We start from the raw sequence: 19509 nt of genomic DNA, 5'->3' as shown, positions 1-19509 counted from the left end.
CTCTTGGTCTTCAGTTGATTTGTATAAAGTCAGGTTAATATATATATATATATATATATATATATATATATATATAATGAAAAGTTTAAATTATGTGTAGTTTCAATAGGGTAAAATAATAGCGTCATGGAAGGGAGGGGGAGAAATGTAGCATGTGGTAGGGGAAGTTTGGAGAAGGAATAATGGATACAATTACACTTCAATCTAGGAAGCTCATTTTATTTAAAAGTGAATTTGAGAGAGACCTTCTGAATTCAGTCATCCAACTAACCCTACACAATTAAAAAATACATACCAATTATATATCTGACACATTCCATAAATGTATATATGTATACACATGTGTGTGCATTATATATATATATATATATATATATATATATATATATACACATATGTGATAAATACATACCATTCAGAATACTGATTAAGACTGAAATGCCATAAAATCATTGCTTCTTTAAACAATCAACTCAGAGTTGGTGTGATAGCAATGATGGCTCAGTATCTATCATCATACCAAGATAACAAAGGTTTAATATTATCTCTTATGAATACAAGATACCATGAAAAAATGGAAAGAACCTGGGCTAAAAGACATTGACATAGGGTTTCCTATTACTGATTAGCTAAGCAGATGGCCTTGAGTAAGACACTTTCTCTCTCTAGCCCTTTAATAAATATTTGTTAAATGAATGAATGATTCAACTTTAAATAATGAATATTGTAAAATGATAAAAGGGTATCTTCAGATCATGCTGATTATGATGATTACAATGATCATCACTTATTTTCTAAGTGCTCTTCACTGAGTGACAGTTATGAGTTATTAATAAATTTTGTAATATATTTTTTCATTGAAATGTTTCTTTTAACAAAGTGATTTAGAAAATTTCTTATATTTATCAACACTAGAAAAGAAAAAATAAATTATTTAATATTAATAATAATAAAATATGTCTAAATTTTCCTAAAGAATGTATAGATCCTTGTGGGCATGTTACTTATTTTAAAATATGATTATGACTTTGAAGAAATATTTATAAATGAATGTTAATGCCAAAAAACAATTAGAATACAAAAATATTTTGAGGTTATAAAACTTCTTTGCTTGTGAAAAATCTATCTTTAAAGGAGATTATAATTATGAAGTTATACATATGATCCAACCTACTTTCTACATCCATGTTAAAGAGGCTGTTTTCCATAATAGATAAGAATATAGGACTTTGAATTAGGAAGACTTGGATTATCTGTAATAGAAATTATCATCATAGACAAATCATTTACTGTTTTTAAAGCTCAGACATCCTTCTAAAACTTAATTATTAAGTTCTTGATAGTTGCAATCTGTCTTAGGCCCCCAAAAAAGCTCATTGCATGAATATGGTAGTATTAAGATATCATTTTTATTGTACTTAAAATTATTGCGGACAGCTAAGTGATGCAGTGGATATAATGCCAATCTTGAAGCCAAAAAGATTCATCTTGATGAGTGAAAATCTGATCTTAGACACTTTGTGGCCCTGTTTGCCTCAATCACTTCACCCTGTGAAGTACCTCAATGCCTCATCTATAATATGAACTGGAAAAGGAAATGGCAAACTCCAGTATGTTTGCCAAGAAAACTGCAAGTGGGGTCATCAAGAGTCAGACACAGTTTAAACAAGTGAACAACAACCAAATATTGTTAGCTTCAAATATTAGCTCAACTCATACAGTAACAAAGAGGTTTTATATAACACTTGAGGCATTGTTTTTATTCTTCCATCATTTATGCATTAAAATAGCACACATGAGGCATTGTTTTATTCTTCCATTATATGTGCATTAGAATAGCACCTGCCAAGAGTTACAAAAGTGACAGTTAATTAGTATTTAAATACACATTGACAGGCCAAAGATAAGCCTACAGATTTCCACAATGTCAACTACAACTGTTTTTCTAAGCATAGTAAGTAAAACAATGCTCCCCATAGTCCCTACAAGACACACCACAGTGCTAATAAATCAGAGGGCTACAATCTGTTTTATTTAATGGGTAATTTTTTTTAATTAACTTAGGTTTTCTGCTGTTTTTTTATATACCTGGCAAGTGAGTATTTCAGCTTTAGGTTGTAGAAAGACTCACTCAAGCTAATTTGACAGATTGCACAAGTTCAAAGGGGAAAGGCTAAAGAAATCCAGGGCACTTCACCTCCTTCTTCAAGCTATATTATAGGTACCTTCAAAAGTCACCTCTTTTATGTAAACCTTTGCTGTGACATATTTGTTTTTAAAACAGAGATTAAAAGACCCAGAATTGTGAAAGATAAATAAAAATATTTGAGAAGCTATTAATGTTGGAGAAAGTGGGAGGAAAATGGGCAAAAAGATGCAGAAGCATTAAGAAGAGGTAGGGAGAATTAGAGACAATAAAAGATGACGACAACAGATTGCCAAAAGTAGCATGAAGAGAGTTTGCAAAACAAATGAATATTAGCCTTTTTTTCCCCTTCTTCTTCTTTCTTCTCTCCATGTCCCTGAAATATTTTAAAGCTACTGAAGAATACCATTAGCCCAAATTTGAGGAGAAAAGAAAGTTTCTTTAGGAAATAATACAGAGCTGTCTTCATCATTCTGTATTTACATTTATCTCCACCCCACTGCCCTCTTTCCACCAAGTGAGTAAATTGATATTAACTAGTAAACCTCTAACCTGATAAGAAGGGAAAGAAAGACTCTTAATGAATGAATTCATCATCATTGTAAATTTGTGGTTCACCTGTTTCCAGAGACAGAGAGAGGAAAAAAAGAAAATGAGAGAGGGAGAGAGACAGAGGAAGAGAGAAGAGAAGAGAAGAGAAGAGAAGAGAAGAGAAGAGAAGAGAAGAGAAGAGAAGAGAAGAGAAGAGAAGAGAAGAGAAGAGAAGAGAAGAGAAGAGAAGAGAAGAGGACACTGATATTTTCCTTTCTGTAGGTAAAACTTAGCACTGCAGTGGCTTCCCTGGACTCCTGACTTCAGAATTCTTTCCAAAATGTAATTAAAAAAAAAATCTACACGCTCCATTTTTCAGGCACATATACTTTGCCAAATTTCAAGTACCACTAGGAAACATTATATTTACATAAAAAGTGTTCTGACAGATTGAACTATTTGGGGGAGGAAAAGAAAAAGATGTATATATTTAATATTCAGAGAAATGGTAGAGAAAGGAAAGTTTCCAGCTCATTATATCAAGCCCAGTGCTTTGAAAACTGGCAACAATAAAAGGCTTCCTCTAAAATTAAGCAAAAGATACTTACGCATATCACCAAAAGCACCTTTTGTCACTTTCGTGGCCCTTAATACAGTCACAGTGAACTTGTGCGAATATTGATGCTCCACCTGAAAAATCAGATGTCAAATTGATAAGTAAAATTTTCCCCAAAGAAAATATAAATTGCTTATTTTTTTCCTTTTTTCTATTTAGTCCAAATAAAAGGATATCCAAGTCAGAGAGAGATTAAAATACATACCAGAAACATTTTTGTTCTATACTTGTGAACCTACTCCTCCACCTACCCACCTTGAAATTTCACTGGAAGTTAATACCACGTTCTAAAATATCTGTACAGCTTTACTGCTAGCTCAAGGTAGACTGCCAAGTTTTCAAAGAAAAAAATGTAAATCACTGTTCCATCTCTCTAGGCATATTATAGCTACAATCACATTCCACAACTATAAAAGAAGTAGTCCAGTCAGGTAAGAGAAAGGAAATTATAGCTAGGTAAAGGGATGGGGGCAGGGAGAGGATATCTTCTATGCAGAAGGTATCCCACTTTAATCAGGGAATCTTAACCTTTTTTTTTTTTTTCATAGACCCCCACTATCGCAGTCTGGTGAGGACTTTTTCAAGTTTATGGTTTAAATTAATAAAATAGAATGTGTGAGTTTGCAAAGGAAACCAATTATATTGAAATACAATTAACATTTTTGTTAAATTCAGAGATGACAGGTTAGGAACTAGTTAATAACAAGATGTTAAATGTGATGAGCTTGACTCTTTTCACCAATGAAGCAACTCAAGGCAATTCCAATAGACTTGTGATGGAAAGTGCCATCCCTATCAAGAGAGAGAACTATGAAGAGTGAAATCAAATATAATATTTTCACCTTTTTATTGTTTTTTTTCTTTGTTCATTTTTTTCCTTATTGTGTTTTTTTCCTTTTTGATCTGATTTTTTTTTCAAGCATGACAAATATGGAAATATGTTTAGAGGAACTGCACATTTAACCTATAACAGATTGCTTGCTGTCTTGGGAAGGGAGGAGGAGGGAGAGGAGAAAATTAGAAAACAGGTTTTGTAAAGGTGAATGTTGAAAACTATCTTTGCATGTGTTCAGAAAAATGAAATATTTTTTAAAAGAACTGTATTAAATGAGCTTGTATTCATTATATCTAAAGTTTCTCATTTATGTACTTTGTATGCTGCATGATGCCTTAAAGTCTAGAAACTGAGTTCAAATACTACTCCTGATTCATACTGGCTGGGCAGACCAAGGGTCATACTCTAAAATGATAAATTATAGATGAATTGTTAATCTGTAGTTCAGCTATACAACCAACTTCATAATTCTGAATACAAACATAACAAACAAGAAATAAAAAAAGGTTTCTGCAGAGAAAATAAATTGGGGGAGAGAAAAGAAATATGCGTTTATATAGTGCCAGATGCTATGTTAAGTATTTTACAAATTTTTTCACCTCAAAATTACTCTATGAGATAGTTGCTATTATTATCCTTATTATACAGATAAGGAAACTGGGTCAAAGAGATTAAGCAATTTGTTCAGATCACTCAATTAATTGATGTCTGAAGACATATTAAAACACAGGTGTTCCTGACTGCAGAGCTAGCACTCCAACCACAGGCATCAGAAACTCTGAACATCAAAGCTCTGAAGTTGAGATGCAACAATGACCAATTCTCTACTATTTCTCCTAATTTTGGCCTAATAATTAACACCAAGAAAATACAGGCTGCTCATCAGCCAGTACCAAGCTATCCATATATGGTTATAGCAAATGGAGAAATTTTGAATGCTGTAGATAAGCTCACTTACCTTAGTAGTATGCTTTTCAAAGATTTACATATCGGTGATAAGATTGATACACACATGGCCAGAGCTTGCTCAGTGTTTGGAAGGAAAGTGTGGGAGACAAGAGGTATTAGACTGCCTACCAAACAAAAGATCTGAGGGCCTATTGTACTGAGCTTATTACTGTATGCTATTGAAATCTGGACAATCTACTAATACCATTCCAGAAAACTGAATTGCTTCCATATGAATTATCTTAGGAAGACTCAAAATCATCTGGCAAGATAATGCACCAGACTCTGAGATTTTTTTCTAGAGGTAATCTGACAAGCATTCAAACTCTACTACAGAGAACACAACTCTTATTGATTGTGGTTTGAATGTGAAACCATAAGTTTGCCTAAAAGACTACTTTACAGAGAACACACACAAAGCAAGCACTCACATAAAAGTCAAAAAAAGTGATGGAGAAGAATTCTGAGAAGATGACAGATTAGGTCAGTAAATTTCAAGCTCTCCAGATTTCTCCCACAAACAGAACAAATTTACGCCTTTGGCCAAACATAGACTTGTAAAAAATTAAGATGGCGTGGGGCAGGACAGGGACCTCCTGGTACAACCCAAGAATATCCAAAAAAAGACCTCAGGATTGGGAATTAACCCAACTGAAGTGTAAACTGCTAGCTCTGCTGAAACATCAAGTGGGGAGCCCTAGGACAAGATACGTGTGGCTGGAATCTCAGCAGGAACACCAGAAACTTTCATCTCCTGTACATCTTGTGGAGTTGGAAATCTGAGTCCAGGAAGACTGAGTGAGCCTCAACTGATTAGGAACTCCAGCCCAAGCTGGACTACAGAGCCATAGCCCTGGCGGAGAAGGAACCAGAAAGTGATGAGAGCAGAAGCAGTAGGACAGGGCTGCTGCTGTGGGCAGGAGGGGAGAGGTCTTTGTGTGGGATTCTAGGACAGAAGGAAGACCTGAAGGAAAGTTTGAGTGCCAATATCAAAGATCAATTTCAAGGAACTTAACATGGACACAGTGTTTAGGGTTTTTTTTTACAAAGAAAATGTATGACATATATTAAAGACTGACATCATCAATAGAATAGCTCAAAAGAAAGATTGGGCAGAGTTAAGATAAAAATAGTAATTATGTTATACAAATAAGTTGCAGAGGAAGAATAAATTCAAAGGGATTAGATGGGGAAGAGGACTCATAATTCTGAAAACCCACTCACATCAACATAGATCTGGCACTATATGCATACATACATCTCCCCACCCCACTAATAATTATTAAAAAAAAAAAAAACTAAATTAACAATGAATAAAGAACCCAAACACAGAAACTTACTATGAGAACAGGGAAGACCAGGGTTCATTTCAGAGGACGATACCTAAGTATAAAGAAAACAACTTCCATTCCAAAGAATAATTATAAGTGACTCCTTGCCCAGAAAGAATTTATAGAAGAACTCAAAAATCAAATGATAGACATTGAGGAAAAATTAAAAAATAATGAATAGACAAATAAATGAATGCAATAAAAACCATTCAAGAAAAATAAGATTATAGAGGGGAGGTGATCAACTAGAAAAAGAGATACAGTCTCACAGATGAAAATAACTCTGAAAAATAGAATTGGGTAAGGGGAAGCCAGTGATATAAAATCTTGGTATAAAAGACCAAGAAATAACAAAACAGATTATAAAAAATGAAAAAATAGAGCAGAATTTGAAACATAAGAAAAACAATAGATCTGAAAAACAAATAAAAAAGAGAAAATAGAAAAATAATTGGACTACCTGAAAGTTGTGACTTAAAAAACAAACAAAAAAAATACCTTGACACGATAATTCAAGAAATAATCCAAGAAAATTGTCCTAGAGTGATAGAACATGAAGGGAAAGTAACAACGGAAAAAATCCATCGTTCACCACTTCAACAATATCCCTTATGGAAAACACATCCCCATATGGAAAACAATAATATTCTTGTCAAATTTCAAAATCCCCAGATCAAAGAAAAAATTGTGCACAAAACAAGAAAAAATAATTCAAATACACTGAAGCTACAGTTAGAAGTACACAGGACTTAGCAGCAACCACAAAAGACAACAGGTCCTGAAATCTTACCTACTGACAATCAAAAGAAGTAGGCCTATGAATAAGAAAAAAAAATGATTATTCAAAGAACTTACATATTTTCAGGACTTTCTATCAACTAAACCCAAACAATAGAAAATTTAACATATAAGTGCCAATATCAAAGATCAATTTCAAGGAACTTAACATGGACACAGTGTTTAGGGTTTTTTTTTTACACAGAAAATGTCTGACATATGTTAAAGATCGACATCATCAATAGGATAGCTCAAAAGAAAGATTGGGCAGAATTAAGATAAAAATAGTAATTATATCATACAAATAAGGTGCAGAGGAAGAATAAACTCAAAGGCATTAGAGGGGGGAGGAGAACTCATAATTCTGAAAACCCACTCACATCAAGAATGGATTAAGTAGACAACACTACATATATGCCATTAAGGATATAGCACCCTCCAAAATCTATAAAGAAATAAGGGGGGAGAGATGGGTGGAGGAGAAGGAAGCAAAAGGTGGATGAAGAAGACAAAGGAGGGATCCAAAAGAGAGAGGAGATAAAGTAATAGCAAGGCAAGTTAAGAAGCAGAATTAAAGTAAAGAGTCAGCAGGAATAGGAAAGAAGTGTGTGTGTGGGGAAGACTGAGATTTGTATATATGTATATGTATGTATATATCTACATATGCATACATACATATATCCTTTTTTTAACAATAGCCTGTTTAGGGGAAGTGAGAGGAATGAAAGGGAGGAAAAAAAATAAAGTAAAAAAGTGCACAGCACAAAACAAAAGAACTATTTTCAAAGAAGTAAAGAAAAGATGGACGCTCATGAATATAATTTCTTTTATTAAAAATATACTTTCCTGAACTGATAATTCATTGTCATATATTTTGAATCCTTCCTGATGTTCTCCTGGGCACATGACAATGTTTTCTTTTGTTTTGTATTCCTTTTCTGTTTTTCTCCTTTCTTATTCTGTTTTTTAAATAAAATTTTAAATAAGAAGTGGACACTCCCAAGCTTCCCCTAAAAAACACTGGAATCAATTGTATGATGTGAGAGATATTGGCAAAGGGCCATCTAGCATAGTGCACCTGGGTCAAAAGTGCTGTGCTCTATGAGCAAAGCAGAATTGCAATACCTCAAAAGAAACATGAAATGAGCAAATTTAGAGACATCTCCACCCCAAATGTTCATATGAACTTTTATCCCTAACCTATGGTAGAACCTCACAATGGTCAAATCAGTCACAGTCAGACACACTATACCTTGACTTCAACACAGTGATATCATTTTGATCTTCCTCTAGAACAAAGGACAACCACCAACTAAACAACACTAGAGCTCTTACTCACTAGACATTCTTTTAAAACTTTATTCAAGTTCCATTTACTCATATTTAATACAATTTTTAAGAGTCCTGATATCCAGTCCAAGCCCAGAAGCAGATCAGAAGCAGCACACATAAAAACAACAACAAGCAAATACAATAAGTGTCTTATTGCAAGGTAAAGATTTTTAAAAATCTAATATTATATATTAAAAATGTAATAATAATTACCTAATATTAATATATCACAAATGCTAGTGTGTTTGACCTTGACCTTCCCTGAGGAAGGATATAAGCATTTATTTAGCACTTAACATATGCCAGGCACTGTGCTAAGCACTTTACAAATATTACCTCATTTGGTCCTCATAACAACCCTGTGAGATAATTGATGTTATTATCCCCATTTACACCTGAGGAAACTGAGGCAAATAGAAGTGAAGTGACTGGCATAGTTAATAAGTAGTTGAGACCAGACTCGAACTTAGGGTTTCCTGACTCCTGTCCAGTGCTCTATTTACCATACCACCAGGGATCCAATGTGCCTCACAAGCATCCCCATAAAACTCTAAAAATGGTCCAGAAGAAATAATCATAAAGAAAACTAAAGAGAATCAGCAATTACATATTTCATACAACCCACAGTTTGAAGCGGTTAGCCCAGAGTAAACATGGAGTCCTTCCTGGAGTAAAAGATAAGCCTGGAATCTATCTGGAGGCCATAGGCACTCTGCGGTCAAGAAAAATCTAAGCAATTTAGCCCCTAATTATAGCAGGAAATATGACCAGACAGGTACCTAGTTTTAGAGAGGAACCTAGTCTCAGATATCACCTTGGGGCCTAAGATGATTTACCTAAACCATCTAGGAGTGAGTATAGAGAATAGTTTTATCCTAGAACAAGCCCCAAGACTAGATGGGATATATGAGGAAACAAGAAAAATTCAAATACAATAAATACTTTGAATTTATAGTCACCTAAGGAATAAGCCCAGAAATAGAGAATAATTTCACAAAACAGAGCAGGGCCTCACAAAGAGAATGTCTTGGCCATATATTATATGTAGAGAGAATGGGGTGCACATTTTTGCACATGGCAATTTGGAAATAGCATCTAAATACTTAACATAAGGGTTCCTAACTTGGGGTCTATTAACTTGTGACTTTAATATATATGTAACTATATTTCAGAATAATTAATTTGCTTTGTAATCCTATGTATTTTATTTTATGCATTTAAAAATGTTATAAGAAAAGGGCTTAACCAGATTGCCAAAGGAGAATAGAACATAAAATTGGTTAAAAATTTATGTTGTTTTAAAGGAAACATTAATTTTCAGAGAGAAATAAAATTTAAAGTTTTAATAGTGAGCAATCTTGACTTACATTACTATAGGTACATCTAGACAAATATAACATAAAGAAACAAAAAAGAAATTGGGACTTGCATAGGTGTTAGAAAAAAATAGGAATTATGGAACTCTAGTAATTCAAAACAGAAAGGAGTTTATTTCTTGACAATTAAATATTGCCAGCAATTCCTGTGTAATCTCATTTGCACAATTATTTTCATGTTCTCTTTCACCTTTAATTGGGCTAATATTTCTTCTAGAACAGGACCTGTCTTTAACTTTTCTTTTTATCCACAGCATTTTGCACAATGCCTTTTGTTAAAAATAATTACTGATTGATTATGTATGGCATCTTTTCAAAATTGTACATGTACTATTTGGGGGAATAAGTAGTTCACCAAAAATAAAGAAAAGCAGACAAACTACGTGCATAATTTACTAATCACAATGCAATATAAATTATTTTAAATAAGAAAATCTTATTTGTTTTACTATCTATATAGAAATGTCTGTTTTACCTGGTGTTTGCTAGGTACGGGATTTTTTTTTTAATTATAAAAATCAGATATAAGAACTCTAAAAGCATAGAAGTTTGGGGCTACTAACAGTTCCAGGAAGTCCTGCAGATATCATTTTACTTCATCAGGATACCAAATGTTTATAATAATGTCCCTGAGTCATCAAGAAAAGGTTAAATGGTATTCTATATGATGCTTTCATGAAGACATATGCATGATGCATTGTAGAAATTTTTCCATCCAAATCGTAATTTATACCTTTTATGCTTTACGTATCTGTAGCTAGCCAAATAAATCAATTGCTCAGTACAACCGTATCCTAAAAGTTGTGTATAACCTGATTAACTGTATATAATTGAAATATACCATCAGGAAATGTCAAAACTGTTTTACTAATATTTCCTTTTTAAAGAATGACATACCATCCTGAAGATACCAAGCATGAAAACTGTGTGTGTGTCTGTGTTTCTGTGTCTTTTTTCTGTGTACCGATGATCAGATATGAGAGGACTGACTGGAAAAGTAGCATAGTTTGAATAATAATCATTAGGAATCCTGAACATCCTAGCCATTGATAGTTTTTTTGTGCCTCACATATTTGCTATATGAATTTTGTGCATTATCCTTTGGACATAAAGTGACCATTGGCACTTTTAGATCTATTTTTAAGAAAGAAAGACAATAAACATTTATATAGCATATATTATATGGTTATATGCTAAGTTATACCCTAAGTTATATGCTAAGTATAACAGGAGGTTCTACCCTCAAGAAGCTTACATTTTAATGGGATAACACACAAAAGAGAATGAAGGTTCACATAATGAAGGTTCCAAAAGGAAACAAGTAGAGAGATGTAGCAAAGGGGTATATTGGCTTCAAGCTTCAGAATGAAGAAGCCCCAATACTGAGGTAAGTTCTTGGATGAGTTAGCAATTAAAGGGGAATGGTTTTGTCATCCAGAAAAAGTTAAAACAGGACACCAGGGTGGGAATGAAGGCGGCTCTTGGGCCTGAATCCATCCATACAACAGAGGATCCAGGAAGAATTTATGAATTGGAGGAGGGGGAAAGAGCTCTCTTGTATATGTATGTTCTAGAGTGAGTAAAAACATACATATGATGAGAAAAATCATTCTATTCAGTTGTGTCATATTGAAGCAAAGCTACATCAGATGAACTATATATTTAGTATGTTGTTTCCATTTCCACTTAAAGAATTATTCACAGTTCTAATACAAATCAAGCTAGCAACACCTACCACTAGTTTAATCCCCTTTCCTTGAACTTTCCCATTTTCTCTTTTTTTCCCTTTTTTCTTCCATTTTTAGTTTCCACTTCTAGTTTCCCTAAATTTCAATCTCCAAATAATTATCTGATCTGTACAAGAGAAAAGTTCTACTTCCCTGGTCATATTCTAGCTAGACAGGTTAAGACTACCTAGATCATCTTTAAAATGTCTGTTCTGGAGCTATTGTCCTGGTTGGCGATTGTCTGATTTGGCCTATATTTAAGACAAGCTCCATCCTTATCCATATTTCACTTTACTCCCTCCTCCACAGATTTCTCAGGTACTGGGCCTTTCTCATGTACCTTCCCTGTTACCATAAATACATTTCTCCAGTTCTGGAACTTTAGTAAATCCAACTATACCATTTTCCCTAGAAATAATATATCAATCTATTCCTCCTCATTCGTCATCCTAACAAATGTCTAGTTCAAAGGGCTCCTTTCTAGCCAAAACTCTTTTATGTGTGTTATTTTTTAGGATAGGGACTGATTATATTAGCTTTTGAATTTGCATCCCCAATCCCTTAGCTCAGTGCTTAGTACAAATTAAGGACTAAAATTTCTTTTCATTCATTCATTTATTAATTGTGATTAAGTACATTCTATATTCCAGACACAATGTTTGGCACCAAAAATATAGAGACAAAAATAAAACATACTAGCTTTCAAGGCTCTTGAAGGTAGAAGGCAAAGTAGATAAAAGCACTAGACCTATAGTCAGGAACACCTGAGAATAAATCCATACTCAGACACTTTTAACTATATAATCCTGAGCAAATCATTTCATTTCTCTCAGCCTCAGTTTACTCAACTGTAAAATGGGAATAATAATAGTACCTACCTTCCAGGTTTGTTGGACAGATAAAATATGGCCTTCGATATGTCTATTTTTAAATCAGATTATTTAATGCCTACTCCTTTTCTTTCTTGGGAATATTTTATAAGAATTGATTTTTAAAATATTTCCAAAATAGGAGAGAAGAAAGGAAGTTCTTATCCAACTATTATTAAAAAAAAAAAAAAAAAACTTTGGTCTTATTTCCCAATGCCATCATCACATCTAATCTCAAACTAAACTGAGCCGATTCCTACTTGGAAAAGAAATTGTCAGGTCTACAGCAGATGCCAGAACCATAGGAAATTATATTACTTGAATCAATAGAAAGTATTATTACCTAGGGGAAGTAATGAATCAACATGTTGTTGGTTGCTATTAAGTAGTCAGAAGTGCTATATTTCAATTGAGATGTCAAATCTCACCCCAACACACTTAGTCATCATTTTTTCCCTTTATAAAAAGCTTAAGCCTCTCTTTTAGGTGCTGATTAATCTTAAACAAAACAAAACAAAACAAAACAAAAAAAAACTTCAACTGATATTCTTTAGCTTTGTTCTTTTTTTATAACTTCAATCAAGGTTCCAATTTTTAATTACCTTTTAAATTTTCCCTCATTTTATCACATCCTATAATTCATAATCCATTTGAATTCATAATTCAAATAATAATTACTATATGTAGTAAGGATAATTGGGAGAATTCCCTAAATTTACTGGGCTATTAACTCTCATGGAGCCACATATGTACTTTGACATCTTTCTGTGGGCACTGTACTCTGGCCCCTTGCTGAAAGATACACATCTGGCTGAGATATTTTTTAAGAATGAGGAGAATTGGACCCACATGTGCAAAAATGGTTGTGGTAGCCCTTTTTGTAGTGTCAAGAAGCTGGAAGCTGAGTAGATACCCATCAGTTAGAGAATGGCTGAATAAATTATGGTATATGAATGTTAAGGAATTATTATTATTCTAGTAAGAAATGACCAACAGGATGGTTTCAGAAAGGTATGGAAAGACTTACATGAACTGATGCTAAATGAAATGAGCAGAACCAGGAGATCATTATACACTGCAACAACATTATATGATGATCAATTCTGATGGACATGGCTCTCTTCAACGAGATGATTCAAACCAGTTCCAATTTTTCAGTGATGAGGAGAGCCATCTACACCCAGAGAAGCTGTAGGAACTGAGTGTGGTTCATAACATAGCATTCTCACTCTTTCTATTGTTGTTTGCATTTTATTTTGCTTCTCTTTTTTTCTGGTACAATGTGATAATTGTATAAATATGTATGCATATGTTGGATTTAACATATTTCTACCATGTTTAACACATACTGGACTATTTGCCATCTAGGGGAGAGCATGGGGGAAGGAGGGGAATTGAAACACAGGGTTTTGCAAGGGCTAATATTGAAGAATTGTCCACACATATGTTTTGAAAAGTTAAAAGCTTTAATAAAAAAAGAATGAGGAGAATTATACCAAATAAAATTGTCCTGTCAAGAAAATCCAGGCATTTTGTGGGTTATACAAAACAAACAAAGGAGAAACACTATTAAATAATGGCATGTATAAGCACATGGCACAGAAAAAAAAATGAACTTGCTCAAGTCCTTGGTAGCTTTCATCTGTTTTATCTCTGAGAACAGTTCAAAAACTAGTAATCCTGAGCAAAATGGCCATAATTCAGCCTTGATTTCCCAAAGTTCTGAGGTTAGATGCTAGGTACTCATCAGGAAGTGGCTTTTAAACTAGTACCACCACTCAAACTAGAGACCAATTTTCAGGAAAATCCTATAACCATAGGACTAAAATCAAAGCTATGTCTGGTTGTCTGAGGGATTTGGACATCCTAAATTGATCAAACCAAACAGGTATGAATGAAATTTCTATTCCATGATTCCAAATAGTCCTCTTTCTGGATGTGAATGACTCTCCCCATCACAAATTTATTAGAATTGGGCTGAATCATCTCATTGTTGAAAAAAGCCAATTCCATCATACTTGATCATCACATAATCTTCCAACTTCTAGATACTAAGAAATGATTTGATTAGGCTTGAATTTCTTCACTCAAGAGAAAATGATTCAACATTTTTCAGAAGAAAAAGGTTTTTAGGGGGTTAAAGTTTACATCAGTGCTTTTCTTTGTAACTTTAATATATTCATGATATATCAAAGTAATTCGCCACATCATGGAAATACCAAACCTCAAATAATCAGACACAAATTTGGGAAATCTTCTTTTTAACTGAATCCAAGCTACCTTAAACAAATAAAAATTAATTCTTTTACACACGTTATTCTACATTGTACCACTCTTGTAATTCCCACCACTGTGGAAAGCACATCATATTAGAAGTAGCATGGGAAAACTGATAAATGGTTTGCCAGGAAACAAGAAGACTACTTTTGACATGTACAGACTATGAGATTCTGGGAAAATAACATAATCTCATGGTGTTCTTGGGCAGATCTCTCAGACAATAAGTTACAAAAGAAGTACCAGAAAATATTTTGCTTTTTTTTTTTTTTGTATGCTCAGTGCTTAGCACAGGTTTTTATATATATAGAAAGACCTTAATAAATGTTTCATGCATTCGTCCATTAATTCAATCTAAACCAATAAAATTATAGGTCTCATCTCTATTGCTATAAAAAGCAAGCCATCACTTGAACTAGAAATCACTGGACCAACTCAATGGAGTCTCTCACATTTTACAAAACTTTGAATATAAGTCCCAATTCTTCAAAGTGCCAAAGTACTAGATACTTCTTAAATAAGACTTCTTCTGATTACTCATCTGGTACTAGCATTTTTCCCTCTTGAAATTGATTTTTTGTACCTACCGCAGTACCTAGAATAGAAGATTCTTAATAAATACTTATTGATTGATTTTGACTAACTGATTTATTGACATATAACTGTGTATTTACTTAATCCCACAAGGAAAATATAAACTCCCCAAAAGCAAAGTCTATTTTATGTTTGTCTTTGTACTTCCAGAATTGAACACGGAGTAGACCCTGAATAAGAGTTAATGGTTAAATTGAATTGAATTGACTATATTTCCAGCTCTTAGGTAGCTGACAAATCTATACTGTTTGACAGCACCTACTAATTATTCTGAGTTATCAGTGTTGGACTTTCCAACAACCCAAAAGGTGATATGGACATCACCAAATACTCAATTTGTAAATTAGATTGATTATATATTTTGCAGCTAAACATGGAAAAACTCTATATAGTCAATTAAATCAAGATGTGGAGCTGACTGTGCCTTAGTTATGTGCTTCTTATTGCAAAATTCAGATTTAAATTGAAGAAAGTAGGAAAAACTATCAAACCCATATAGATATGATCTAAATAATATGTCTTAAGAATATGAAGAGGAAGTGACAAAAATTTTAAAAGATTAGATCACAGAAGCAATAATGACAACAAAGTCATTTTAAAGAAAAAGAAAAGAAAGAAAGTAAAATAGTTATCTCATGAGCCATTATAAATAACAAAAGAAAGAAGGAAAGAAAAAGGTAAAGGAAAAAGGTAAAGATATATCCAGTTGAATGCAGAATTTTAGAGAATAGCAGAGAAAGTGGTTTCTCTTAAGTAATCAATGAAAAGAAATAGAGTGGGAAAGACAATATCTCTTCAAGAAAATAGAGAAATCAAAGGGAAAGTGAGCAAGACAAAAGACAAAAATAGTAAGGATTTCAGTGAACTAGAAGAGATTAAGAAGAGGTGGCAAGAATATACAAAATAACTATACAAAAAAGATCTTAACATCAACAATTTAAATGGAGTAGTTATTGATCTAGATCTTGGAAAATGAAGTGGGTTCTAGGAAACACTGCTAACAGTAAGACTTAATGGAGGTTATGGAATTACAACCGAGCTATTTAAAATCCTAAAAAATGGTGCTGCATTGTGCTGCACTCAACATGCCAGCAAATGTGGAAAATGCAACAATAGCCAATGGATTATAAAAAAAAATCAGTTTATGTTCCAATCCTAAAGAAGGATAATGCCACAGAATGGTAAAATGCCCAAACTATTGTGCTTATTTCATACCAGTAAGGATATGTTTAAATTCTGCAAGCTAAGCATCCACAGTATGTGAACCAATAAGTACCAGAAAAGTAGGCTGGTCTTCAAAAAGGCAGAAAAACTGGAAACCAAATTACCAACATTTGTTGAATGCGGAGATAGCAAGGGAATTGTAGAAAAACATCTACTTCTACTTCATTGACTACACTAAAGCATTTGGCTATGTGAATTACAATATGTGCCAAGTGCTCAAATTGATGAGAGGACCAGTTCATCTCACTTATTTCCTGAGGAATCTGTATGCTGAATAAGAAGAAACAATTCAAACCAAATATGGAACAACTGATTAGTTTAAGACTGAAAAAGGAGTGTGAAAAGGCTGTATATCATCACTTTGTTTATTTAACTTATATGCAGAATACATCTCATGAAAAGCCTAGCGAGATTAATCAAAAGCTGAGATTGAGGTTCTAGGAAAAAAAAAAACAATTTCAGATACACAGATATCACTAATGGAAAAAGAAGAGGAATTGAGAAGCCTCTTGTTAAGGGTGACAGAGAAGAGTGTAAAACTGGCATGAAGCTCAAGATAAAAATAATTTAAAAACTAAGATCTTGGCAACAGATTCCATCACTTCCACGAAAACAGAGGGAGAAAAATAGAAGCAGTATCCAATTTTTTATTCTTAGGCTCAAAAATTACTGCATGACTCTAGCCATGAAATTAAAAGATTCTTGATCCATAGAAGGAAAATTATGGCAAATCTGGACTGCATAGTAAAAAACAGAGATATCACATTGCCAATAAAAGTTCATAGAATGAAAGCTAAGATTTTTCAAATGTCATGTAAAGAGTTGGACTGACTATAAGGAAAATTGAGCATTGTAGAACTGATATTTTCAAACTGTGGTGCTGGAAGAGACTCTTGAGAGGCCCTTGGACAACATCAAATCAATCAGTACTTAAAGAAATTAATTCAGGCTATTCACCGGAAGGTCAAATGCTGAAGCTAAAATTGGGAAAGAATGAAGAGAAGAGGAGAAGGAAATGGCAGAGAATGTGAGGGTGGATAGTGTCATTGAAACAACAAACATTAGCTTGGATAGACTTTGAGAGATAATGGAGGAGATAAGGGCCTGGAGTGTTAGGATCCACAGTGTCACAAAGAATCTGACGCTACTGGACAACTGAAATAAGAAGAAGCAATTTTTTTCAGTTATCCCCAGTAGGTCTTTAAAAGCATGTAACTAACCTGTGTTTGCTTACCAGACAGCTTAAAAAAAAAACTTTCAGCAGAATAAAATATTCAGGACTCTTCTAAATAAAAGAGCTTTCTCATTAAAGAGGAAAATTCATAAATAAAGAAGTATACTGACAGATGAATGAACAAATGAAAATTTAAATCTCCTTGATTTGTCAGCCATCAAATACAGGGCTATTTTTACTGAAGTAAAGGAAGAATAATCATGAATAGAAGAATCAAGACACATATGGTCATTTGAAATTCAAGAGAACTCATATTCTAACACTTGGTAAGGAGATCTATAGCATAAGTAGCTTTTTTTAAAAAATAGACATTTATTTGAATATAAAGGGAAACAATTTATGGAAACACAAATGCCTACAAGAAAAACTACTAAAGACAGACTTGAATTACCCAGAAAACTTAAGGGTTTTAAATGCCTAGAGCCAAGTTTTCGAAAATATTTTTGTAGAAAATTCTTAAAATCTAATAAAATGAGATTTATAGTGTCTGGACCATATCATAGCTGATTCACAGAATGTCTGGTGATTTTAAGCAGAGGAGATTAAGAGACCATTGTTTCATATTTCAGTCTTGTCTGTGAAGTTTCTTTCAAATAAGAAGTCAGATAGAACTGAATTATTCTTTCCTGATTCTGGTGACATTAAACCTCCAGGATGGGGAAAAGTTTAGCAGTATTTCAAGCCTTGCTATTCAAGTTTGGTCTTACCTTATCCTCCAGTCCCTCACTGTGCCTTATTTTATTAGCTTTAGAAGTTAGATACTTTTAAAAATATATAATTTCCTTGGGAACCATTGTATCTTATTCTAGGATAAAAGGGCAACATATGGTTTACAGGGTGTCTCAGAAGTGGCATTATTGTAAAAAAAAGACAGGTGTAGTCTGGTTACTTTTTTCCCTTTCTTATACCACTGATAAGTAACATTTATATGGCATTTTAATGTTTTCAAAGCATTTTACTAATATCTGACTTTAACTTCCCAACAACCCTGGGAGATAGGAACTATTATTATCAGCTTATCAGTGTTTTTACAGATGAGGAAACTGAAACAGATAAGGATTACACAAATAACTTGCCCACGATCACACCATATGTGTCTGAGACCATTATCAAAGCTCATTCTCTCTTGACTACACTATACAACTGAGTGATTTGCCAGCGTATGGCAAATAACACTTCAAAGTTTGCAAAACACTTTCAAATGTGCTCTCACTGAGCCTCATAACAACCCTCTGACATACCAGAGACTATTAGCTCCACTGTACATTTGAGGAAACTGAATCTCAGAAACATTAATTAATTGATCATACAGCTGTTACTCTACTATTAAAGTTAAAAGATTACTATAGATTTTGAAATTCCATGAAACAATCAAGATTGTTTGATTGAAATGAGGCTAAGATTATCCAGAAAAAAGTAGGAAAGATTTCTTTTTTAAAATAATCTAACTTTGATAGTTCTAGATTTGTTGTACTTCCCCCAGTGCTGGAGTAGGGGAAGGAATGTGGAGAGGATTTGTTAAACTTGTTATTAATGTAAAAAGAATCATAAATATTTTAGTTCTGAGCCCAGACAGAATAGGGTCCTAGGCTTAATTGGGGATGGATAAGAACTATTTCATCTTAAAATTAAATTTAAAATTGCTAAAAAAAAAAATAAATAAATAAATAAACAGCAAAGACTTCCTTGCCA

The 19509-nt window shown here is 33.3% G+C and overlaps 1 protein-coding gene across 2 annotated transcripts in view; it reads right to left on the bottom strand.

Annotated features, from left to right (window-relative positions):
- Positions 1-19509, bottom strand: part of PLA2G4A (phospholipase A2 group IVA) — a 180124-nt gene that overhangs the window by 124250 nt on the left and 36365 nt on the right. Inside the window, exon 3 of one of the 2 annotated variants that reach the window (XM_031937047.1) lies at positions 3286-3367. In XM_031937047.1, coding sequence (XP_031792907.1) covers positions 3286-3367 — 82 coding nt within the window. Of the gene's footprint in view, positions 1-3285; positions 3368-19509 lie in introns of those variants that run through there. The other variant, XM_031937048.1, reaches the window with a different exon arrangement.

This window comes from Sarcophilus harrisii, chromosome 4, assembly GCF_902635505.1.
Source record: "Sarcophilus harrisii chromosome 4, mSarHar1.11, whole genome shotgun sequence".
Lineage (NCBI taxonomy): Eukaryota > Metazoa > Chordata > Mammalia > Dasyuromorphia > Dasyuridae > Sarcophilus > Sarcophilus harrisii.
Note: the sequence above shows the minus strand (reverse complement) of the source record. Positions and strands in the feature narration are given on the sequence as shown.